Here is a 10965-nt window from a genome sequence, read left to right as displayed (position 1 = left end):
CAGTGAAGCTCTGCAAGTTTACAGTATATTACAGTCGTAATCTACTGTCCACGGGTCAAAATGGTATAAAATGCCCGTAGGAAGGTGTTGCTTCAGAACACTGTTATGAACTTATTCATGGAAAAGGGGCTCCGTATAGCATAAACGCTTTGATAAAGGCGGTAAATAAAAAGTCGAGAGAATCTTCCTTGGCAAAGCAGGCGTTGGTAAAAATGCAGTGAGCTAGGATAAATCTCTACGTAAGTGTTCTTTAGTGGAAGAAAATTTTATTTTATACCCGATATACGCAGGACGTGGGGAACATGCAGGTGTCATGAAGGTCCATATCTCGCTATATGATGCTAAAAAGAGGCCCTTTTAATTAAGTGAGCTCGCACTCACTTCTGATCACCTTCGGGAATATTTTCAGCGGTCGCTTATTGGCTAAGCCATTGAGAACAGAATTCCGGGCCCTTTATAACGAGGCATCGCGCCGGATATGACACACAAAAGAAAAAAAAAAGGAAAGAATGTTCGAAAAATTAATAATAGAGAATTCGGGCACAAGCAATGGGTGCTGTACTCAATCGCAAAATAAAAATCTTGTCATAAGCTAAGGAAAAAAAGGTGATAGACTGTCGCTATATATAGGCTTATTACTAGCTTGTACTATCGGTAGACAAACATTCCTGTTGCATAGAATTCATATATTGATCTCCACTGCTTTGGTATGTTCACAGCTTGTGTTTTAACGCAGGCGAAACACTGTACAGAACAGAAGAGGCTATCACGGCTTGAAAGTAACAAACAATAGATGTAACAAGGGACGTAATAGCCGAAGCTCCGCGCCGCACTGGCTGTGATGTCATTACCTCCTGGTCAGTGGGGTCCGATCGCATCGGCGGCCTGAATTTGAGGAATGCATATGTGTTCATGTGTGCCAGGACTTGTCTAGCATCGGTGCAAGGGCGAATACGTTCTCGCGCCTACGACGACAGTATATAACACCCGAAATTGCCCCTTCAGCATCCCTATACCTTTGTATACCTTAAGGGTGACTGTACGGAGTCATTGTGATTCTGACAGTGATGCATGTAGGTGTGTAGGCCTTTTTGGATCTTTTTTCTGTTTTACCTCACGCGAACACCCGCCGCGGTGATCTAGAGGTTATGGTGCTCGTGTGCTTATGCGAACGTCGCGGGATCGAATCCCGGCCGCGGCGGCCGGATTTCGATGGAGGCGAAATGCTAGAGGCACGCGTACTTAGGTTTAGGTGCACGTTATAAAGAACCCCAGGTGGTCGAAATTTTCGAAGCCCTCCACTACGGCGTCCCTCATAATCATATCGCGGTTTTGGGACGTAAAACCCCAACAATTATATCGCACGCTAACGGCTCAAGCGTGCCAGCTATCGAAGAGAAAAGTTCTAGACAGCCTGGCAAAATCAACGTGGCTGGAGGCAGGACTTTCCAACAGCAGCTATGCAGTGCTCGGTGCAAGACTTGGGCTTCCTCCGCGTGCAGGCAGAAGAGGAGCGCTTGCCTTTCGGGAGCCGATGGTGTTGGGGTAGTAGAAGAGGATGAGCTGCTCGTTGGAGTACGGCATGGCGGCCGGCGGCGGCCGCGTCGGCCCGCTCTCCCAGGGCCTTCGCGCTCCGGGGAGGCCGCCCCACGCTGGCCCGTCTTCCTCGTCGTCGTCAACTTCGGGCTGTGCAACACGCCATGCCGAAACCTGGCGCTCCTTTCCACCGTGCCATTGCACGATGCTGTTGTTGATGATGATAATCCTTATCTTGATGGTGCTCACCCACTAAGCGGGATGGGCCAAGAACCGGGCGGCATGATGCTTAAGATAACGTCCTATGAAGTTGAGGGGAACTGGAAACTTAGATTAAAAAGTAATAGATCATCGAGTAAAGGAAAATGCTAAATGGAACTTGTGAAAGGGATAGTAACCCACGTACAGTAAAGGAAAATAGTCGAACACGTTCCGCTTTCTTCCTCATTGCTTGGATCGTGATGATATTTTCGGTCTCTTACAAGAATGATCTTCGATATGCTACCAGCATTGCCTCTTCTTTCGAATTCTCAATGTCATGGACTTGTTTTAAACAAAGCTTTTTTTCTATATTTAACCACTCTTATCTTGACGACGGCGTGTTGTTAGAATGCTAAATTGCCCGAAATTTCCGCTGTGTAAATTAGTTTATTCTTCCTGCTCAGTTCTGCATTATTCTTCAAAGTATGATTATATTTTCCCGCTTGTGTCTCTTTACTTGCCCAGTTATAGTGCCTCTAGTGGGTACGCGCCTCAACGGAGGCCCAGCAACAACAACTGTGAATTTGTGTGTGTGCGTGTGTGTGTGTATGTGTGAACGGTGAAGGAGATGTCGGAGTTTGGGCAACTGAGCGTATAGTAAACTATACGCTCAGTCGCTTTCTAACATTTGAACGTTCATCATATTTTTTTGCAGGGCGGGGAAAGGGGGGGATCGGGACATTGTCGTTCTTAGTTAAACTCTGCAAAGTACATTATGTAATCGCAAGTATGAAAATAAGTGAGTGAGGAAGGCGTAAAGCGCAATTGGGCGTCGAAAGCTATTTCTGAGACGCCTGCAAGTGTGACTGCAGTTGACACGGTGCATTTAGGTGACGTTTATTGTCACTTGTCCCGTTAATAGGGATGCAATCGCCGGGCAGATTCCAAGGGCCGACGTATCGGACCCCCGAAACGCACCACGAAAGTGCGGACAATTTAGAGTTGGTCCTTTTAGTGCGCCAGCGAACGCCGGTTGTGGTCCAAAGACCGAGTCAGAGCCAAGAGTTGATAACACAAACAAAATATATTCTCAGTTAAGTCAGTACAAGCATCACACAAACATGCACACTCGGCTAGTACCAGTTACAACTTCACAATATAACCCAGATGGTGTTAACACAACGGAAATCAAACAAACAGATCACGCGCTACAAATGCAATCTCATGCATTACAAGCTATTCAAGAACAGTTAAAGTCCTGAATATTCAACCACGTATCCAGTCCTCAATTCTTGGACGTAACTTGAATGCTTCTCTTCCACTCACGCAAACTCCAGCGCTGATCGTCGTTGTTCCTTCCGTCGTCGGTCCTGAATGTTTCTGTTCCAGGAAACATTCACGTAACTTGTCACTGCTCACACGGCGTCATCATCTGATGCTTCCTGATCTACTGATCGCATAACATCGTAAACACGTATTCTTTGGCTGGCCGAACCACACTCAACATAACTTCACCATCCCTGGACCGACTGACTCTCCTCCTCGTCGGTGCACGGTTATATTTCCTTGCTCCCGGGTTCCAGAAGCGTCTATAATAGTGTTTTCTTTGGCGTGCAGCACAGCCAAAGCTAGGGAAAGGGCGAGATTTTTCTCGTCGGTTCCATTCGGCGTCACTCGGCGTCGCATCATACTTTCCTTCGCGATCTTTCGGGACTTTGCCGGGCGTTTGATACGAGGCTCTTGTTCGACGGCGGCCGTTCGGAAAGGGAAAGGAGGAGGCGGTGCGCCGGCGTCTTTTCATACTTGTTTTTTTCGTTGCGCGCGCTTGTTGAGCGAACGGCTGGCGCCGCGGTTTCCCGCGGTCGTCAGAAAGCGGCGGTGAGCGAGCCCTATTAACGCGCTCGTTTGTGACATTGATATTGATCACTTGACTATTGGCACGTAACGACGAAAAGTACTGACTACGCAGCTTACATTTCTAACATATGCAACCTATATCTTAGCATAAAAAGAAAGGATAAACCATTTTTAATGCGAATAAATGTCGGAACAAGCGTAAAAACGAAATTGTCAACACAAGTATATGTCCTGTCTTTCTCCTACATCGTCGGTAGGCTCGAAGTTGAGCAATGCAACAAGCGCGCATACAAATTTCAACAGCGGATAGAGCTTACCACTGCAAGGGCAGAAGCCACCGCCCGAATAAAGAAAAGCTTGAAATGGATGAAATCCATTTCATATAGCTGTTGTTTTGGAATGTGAAACATGAACGAAAACTACTGCTCTCAAGGAGCAATGAACCGACTCCAAAGCGCCATTCTCCTTTGAGCCATTCCAGGACCCGAAGTCACGCGACAATTCTTTTAAATTTCGAATCAACCCCCCCCCCCCTGCTTTGTCACTCAGTGGGACGAATATTAAAAAATGAATAGGATAGGATGAACAGACCCCTTACGTAATAATGTCCCCATTCTACCAATGTATGTGACGGCAAACGTTTTATTCGCTGATAGGCCTGTTATAGAGTCCGTACGGCAGAAGTATACCCTTTTCTTTAAATCTGTGAACTTGACTTGCTCACTCATTCATTACGATACAGCGACATAGTACTTGAAATACGAGCGCGTAACTTAAACAGGGACTTCGGAAGACAAGGACAAGCGCATTTAAAGTATCATGAATTACCAACTCGCCCTATCAGCCATTTGAACAAGCGACATAGCCTTTCTTTTTCGCCTACTTGTACAAACTTGTATATAATAGAACATTACATATTTTATCGTTATGAGGATGTTGAGGTAGTAAACGGTCTCAACAGAAGGGCACAAGAGCTAACGGCGGAAGTCCAGGAAGCATTATGAAGGACTGCTCATAAAAGGAGCTATTTGAGGATTTCAGCCCGCGGTGTTCTGCATTGCCAGGCCACCAGCGGCTGGAGCGAAGCAGATATCGAACTTCGAGCAGCGCCCCATCACGTTTCGTAGTGTCTGCGGCCTTGGATTATCTTGGTCGTATCCGCCCGAAGCGCGACTATTGGGAGGAGGCCGTGCTTGAATCGTCGCTTGTCGTGCGAACAAGGGCACCCGCAAGGCACGAACAGTCTCGGCCCACGTTTATGTGGATGAACGAAAATGCGGTTCCTATATATTGATCTGATAGCTTGCTCATAGAACAGAAAAAAAAAGATGAAGAGAGGAGTTGAAGAGCGTCCATTAGATCAATCTGTACCTCTTCCGAGTGCATACCGCGAATGTGCATGTTGACAGAGCGATGGGCGCAAACATATGCAAACGTCGTGGAACCGCGCTTCACACACACCAAGGGCGTAGCCAGGATTTTATATCGAATAAAGGGGGGGGGGTCCGGCTTTCTTATATGTATGTGCGCGTTCGTGTGTATGCGTGCATACGTACAAGCTGTCAAAATTTAAACCCGTATCCATTACCCACCTTCCCTTCCCGGTCACACCTAATGCACGCCTTTGCTTCACCCTATACAATCAGGATATACTAACTAGTACAGCAACGCGCTCTGCTAGAAAGTGTATGCTCTTCATTTGTTTTCCTCTCTCTCTCTCTGTCTCATGTACATAAACACAGACGCTCGCGCACACACGCCGCTCACTCACCCACTATGTCGTGCGCGGTGTGCGACTGCATCTCCTGCTGTGGAGCAGCAGGGCTTGTCGTCAAGTAGAGGTATCTTTAATGAAAGCTAGACCCTTCTCCATCAAAGGAAAACCTCTACATGACTGTAGATGGTTGTTCGCGGAGTTTCCAGTCCCTTTATTTTCGAGAACATTCAAGAGGTAGTGACGCTGATGGCTTCACATCGTTCCGCAATACGCTACTACCTTTTCTTTGTTCTTCTTCTTCAAGTTTCCACAAGAGACGTATATTGAGTTTGAATCAACTTTATTTACCGCAGTGAGGGAGCTGGTGCAGCTTTCCACGTAGCAGTTGTGTTCGTCTGGCAATGAAAGAAAGCATGATACAAGATAAATGAAAAACGTAGAAAAAGTAGCTGAGGAATATCCCCAGTATTACTTTGTGAGAACATTTTCGAAGCATCCGACTGCAGGCACAAAATTGTCATTTTCACACTTAAGAAAAGTCCCACGGCAATGAATCTAATAGATGAATTAATCGTGTGGCGCATTACTACAGCGCGCACAGAGCGCCACTGCGACAATCAATCAATCAATCAATCAATCAATCAATCAATCAATCAATCAATCAATCAATCAATCAATCAATCAATCAATCAATCAATCAATCAATCAATACGGCAGGTACGATGTAGACGGTAAGTGAACCGCAAACGGGTGTGCAATAACGGGCATAATATTTATGGCCACTGCGGTATTGCTGGTGGTGTTTACGAGTTGATTTACATAGACACAACGTTATGACAAGGAGCGCTTGATACTAATTTTCATATGCTCAACGGGACACAGACTAACGTGAGAGTTTGGGCGAGGTGGTAGTTAATCGTGAAGGACATTTTAACAGCGCAAGAACAAACACGAATGCACGAAAAGAGCGCTTGTCCGTGTCAGCTCTCCTTTCGTGCATTCGTGTTTATTCCTGTGGTGTTGAAATTTTCTTCAAGAAGGACACATACGTCAGAAGCTGTTAAAAACAAACAAAAAAAACAGAAAGAAGGAGAAGAAAAGGAGAAAAAGAAAACTCCACAGACAGTTGTCTGCAAGTGTAAAAAAAATGGCATAGCCAAATTCGACAATATTGCTGTTTGAAAACGGTAACGTTATTAGCTATTATTTACTTGAATCGAAGTTATGAGAATAGCGATTTCGGAAGCCCACGTGCAGGTTAATTGCGCAACACAGAACGTTCGCTTCACATAATACAATTTTCGATGTAATCGCACGAAGGCGGGCTTGCTGCCTCGAATAGGGCGCTTATTGCGTGCAGGGTGCTTGGCTTTGCGTGTGGTTTATCCGAAGCTATGTGCGGTCGTATGCACCGCGAGCACGGAGGTACAGTCTTTTTTCTTTTTCTTCTTTTTTAATATATTTATCAGAGAACGGCCGCAAGCTTTAATCCAGTACATTCGTCCGTCTACTATGCATGTCACGAAATCTGACAAGAAACCGCGGCTTTCAACTTTCAGTATGGCTAGAAATGTTTGCGCTAATTAACAAAAACAATGTGTGACAGTAATTCCTTCACCTTCTGATGCATCTTGACCGGCCACGGTGGTCTAGTGGTTATGGCGCTCGACTGTTGACCCGAAGGTCACGGAATTCCGGCCGCGGTGGCCGCATTTCGATGGAGGTGAAATGCTAGATGCCCATGTACTTAGATTTAGGTACACTTTAAAGAACCCCAGGTGGTCGACATTTCCGGAGCCCTCCACTACGGTGTCTCTCATAATCATATCGTGGTTTTGGGACGATAAACTCCAACAATTATTGTTATTATTCTGATGCTGCTTAACACAAAGGCGGCTGCGTTTCAGAAGACGTTACGCTTTATTTATTGTTGTTCAATGCGTATGCATAAAAGCCAAGCTTCTTTTTTATGTTTACGGTTAATTTAGTTTCATCTTATCTTTTAACAGGGAAGCTGTTATAGCCGCCCGTAAAATGTCCATGGTCACCAGAAAACTATCATCATCATCCACAGGTATGTGCCACAAAAATTAGGCAAATCCCACTACTGACCAATGGTCCACTAAAACTGAAGAAGACAACAGTTAGCCCAAGACATGGCTGCGAAGTGACGGCGGCGAGCCATAAGAAGATAAGAAGTCAGAAAAGCACAGAGAGAGAGAGAGAGAGCGAAGAAGTGATAGAAAGAAAGAGAAAACTAGAGAGAAATAAAGACATAAAAGATAGAAAGACAGAGAAAGACACAGAAAGTGAGAAAACGAGAAAGAAAGAAAGAAAGAAAGAAACAGACACGAAAAAGAGATAGGAAAAGCAGAAATCTAGACAGAAAGAGAAGGAAATAGAGAAATAAAGGGAAACAAAGGAAGAGAGAGAGAGAGAGAGAGAGAAAGGGAAGAAAGGAAATAAAGATAGAAAGAGCGAGAAAGAGAAATAGATAGAGAGAGAAAGAAAGCAATAGAAAGAAACAGATACAAAAATAGATAAAAGCAACAGAAAGAAAGATAAAGAAAGAGAAGAAAGATAGAAAAAATAGAGGGACACAAGAAAGGCCACCCCAGCTGCGCTCTTCCTTCAGGCTTGGCACCACTAGTGCGAAGCTGCCATAATTATATATATATATAATATATATATATATATATATATATATATATATATATATATATATATATATATATATATATATACACACCTTCGTCCCCTGCTACCACCTGATTCTGCGCTGCCAACAAATATAGGATACCATGCTTGACAAAGTCTAATGATCTATTTGCCCTTTGATTCTTCTCTCGCTCTCTCTCTGCGCTGTATTTGAAGACATTTGCCAACGCCACTGATATATATTAAAGCGTTTCATTTTTACAACAAGTTGGTCATTTAAGCATAGTAATATGGTCTTGATTAACGTGTAAATACATTCCTGGCGTCCATACAAATAGTAAAAAGGAGATCCGTCATCTCTGCAGACATCAGTGCATGCGATGCGCATGAGCCAGCGTTTCTCACATTGCGTTTTTTTTTTCTCAGTAATAATAAAATACGTGAACGGCAAAGAAAAAATAAAGGAAAACAGAGAGCACGAAGCAGTTCTTTGCTTATATCTTGTCTTTCACACTTCCCTTTAGTATTGTAAGACGTCCGCAGGCCATGCGTGATCACTGCAATTTGCGCGCTGAGTTGGAGGCATTTTTCAATCATTACTAGCGTTAAGAAAAAAAAGCGCATTAATCACATACCTGAAAAAATGTGCGCGCTGTGTTGCCATTGCACTAGCCAACAACGTAGCCAGGGTAGCCGTAGGCGACACCGTACGGCCTGTAGCCATAACCGACGCCGCCGTAGCCGTAGGGCCTGTAGCCGTAGCCATAACCGCCGTAGCCGTAGGGCCTGTAGCCGTATGGTCTGTATCCACCATAGCCACCATATGGGGCAGCGACGCCATAGCCAAGGTTCAGGCCTACGCCGATGGTAGCGAAGGCTGCTGCTGCGAGCGCCAGCGATAGGATGACGAAGAACTGGAAAAGCAAAAGGAGGATCGGGGAAACGGGAAGATAGGGCATTTAATACAGCGGGAACAGCCATGGCTTCGCGAATCTGTATGGGACGTGGTTTCCATGGGCGTGAAAAAATTGGCAGGTTGTCTAGTCGATGTGAAATCATACAGTTATAGTAAGTTACATTAGCGCGAACAACGTAACGCTATTATTTCCCGCGCGGTACTATTACTTCGGTCGTTCCACTGCTTACCGGGAAAACATTAAAGGCACGTACGTATGAGTCAAACAAGCGACTTTGCAGGTCACAGTTGCTGTCATACCGAACCGCGACGCTCGGCTGGTGTATAACAACAGGTGTTTACTGACAAGTGGTCGCTGCCGGACAAACATTTATAGCTACTGCTTAACTATAGGCTGTGTCCCCTTAGGTCACCGTTGTATTTAACACAAAGAAAGTACCTGGCACTCACCGCTGCTTTCATGGCTGTGTTTGGAGATCCAAGTATTCAAGGGACTGAATAATCGGCCGTCTGTTCCACGGGCAGGTTTAAGGTGCACTCTGTCTACCGGCAGGACTCGGGGCCCTTTTATGCAACCAGGCCCCTCGTAGAGAAAGGAGGAGGCAATGTCCGCGTCGAGGAATGCCCCCGAAGGGGCAACGGGGGGAAGGTTTGAGGGGGGGAGGATAGGGGGGGGGGGGTACAAATGGATCCCCCTGCCCTCCGGCTGGCCGAAGGCGCAGCGCACCGCGTGCTGCCGAGTGTTTGCCCGCCGGAACGATCTTTCACCGGGGGCCCCGGGGCCTCCGAGCTTCTGCAACAACGTCTCAATGCAGAGCGGAGGCAGCGGCTCGCTTCTTCGGAAGGTGCTTGGTTCCGTGCGGTTCCTTCTGTACCTGTGCGGGCCATTTGCGAACCTCTCTCTTTGTCTCCTCCAAGGTCGCCACTTATCGGGCAGCGTCATCCCCGTTCCTGGGACACCAGCGGCGAAACGCGAGGCTGGTCGCAGTCCGTCGTTGTGCGGGACGACGCGCTCGTCGGAGCTCTCACGAGACAAGAGGAAAAGAAAATAACTGTAATGGGCTTCCCGCACGTAGAAAGCGCCAAGCTGAGCTGCTGCTGAAAACTATATAAGATACACTGACAGCGGGAAGCAGCAAGAAATATTGCCCTCGAAAGCTCCAAGTGCGAATACGTTGCACGGCGTTTCAGCAGCAGGTGTTCGGAGTGGGGACTGAGGGATACTTGTGGCGGCGCTGAAACAGGTTTGCGCCAGGCCGAGATTACACCAATTCGTCACACAGTTATTTGTCATAAGGTGTAACGCTGCGCGTGGAAGTAGCTGCCCCGGAAGTGAGCATGAGATGTTGCTGAATGTGAAGCAGTTTGAAAACGCCCTAAAAAGGGCCCGCGGAAGACAAGAATACACAGGGAGAAGAGGAAGACGCGCATTTATGTCTGCTGCTGGTTATATGCATATATTTTAGCATGCACCATCTTCGTCCAGCTTTGCACGGCTTCAGTCTGAAAGGTCTGAGAGGCAGCACGTGTGTGTTGTTGAGACATTCGTATTTAAAGGCAAAATAACGTATTGCAATGTCTACGAGTCAATCCGGATGCTGATGCTATAAGTGCCGTGCGTCTACGATGTCGCTCTTGCAGCGCACCAGCACTCGGGCCTGATTATTTAGATTGTCAAATTACAGGGTTATATCCATGAAGTTCTACACCGTCTATAAACGGGCAGCCAAACTAGCGATTGCATTTGGTCGTCTCAATTGTTCAGCGTTATTCACTTGAGCAAATTGTAAGGCAAGCTACCAACATTCAAAGCACATAATTATCTCTCGCCGCCTGCATTTTGTATCTTTGAGCTTCCTATTTCATTTACCTCTTAGCTGCACTAATCTTATGAGTTAACTTTCTTGTCATGTGGTGGCTGAAAACTTTGCGGGAACCCGCTGTTCAGATTAGGACGCTTCGCCGTCCACTCAATTTTTTTTCTTCGTTCTTAAGTTAACGTGTAGAGGTTTTACAGACATCACGGTATATCAGGCTATTATCAGGCTGCAGCCACACTTCAGCTGTCCCTTTGCCTTTC

At 46.1% G+C, this 10965-nt stretch overlaps 1 protein-coding gene across 1 annotated transcript; it reads right to left on the bottom strand.

Annotated features, from left to right (window-relative positions):
• Nucleotides 1-5650: 5650 nt before the first annotated feature.
• Nucleotides 5651-9522, bottom strand: LOC119387674 (prismalin-14-like). Its single transcript, XM_037655146.2, has 3 exons — nt 9336-9522; nt 8605-8883; nt 5651-5706 (listed from the first exon to the last, which is right to left on the bottom strand). Exons 1-2 carry the CDS (start codon nt 9345-9347, stop codon nt 8638-8640), a joined length of 258 nt encoding a protein of 85 aa, XP_037511074.1. The 5' UTR covers nt 9348-9522; the 3' UTR covers nt 5651-5706; nt 8605-8637.
• Between the last annotated feature and the right edge of the window lie 1443 nt (nt 9523-10965).

This window comes from Rhipicephalus sanguineus, chromosome 1 (genome assembly GCF_013339695.2).
Source record: "Rhipicephalus sanguineus isolate Rsan-2018 chromosome 1, BIME_Rsan_1.4, whole genome shotgun sequence".
In the NCBI taxonomy this organism is placed as follows: Eukaryota; Metazoa; Arthropoda; class Arachnida; order Ixodida; family Ixodidae; genus Rhipicephalus; species Rhipicephalus sanguineus.
Note: the sequence above shows the minus strand (reverse complement) of the source record. Positions and strands in the feature narration are given on the sequence as shown.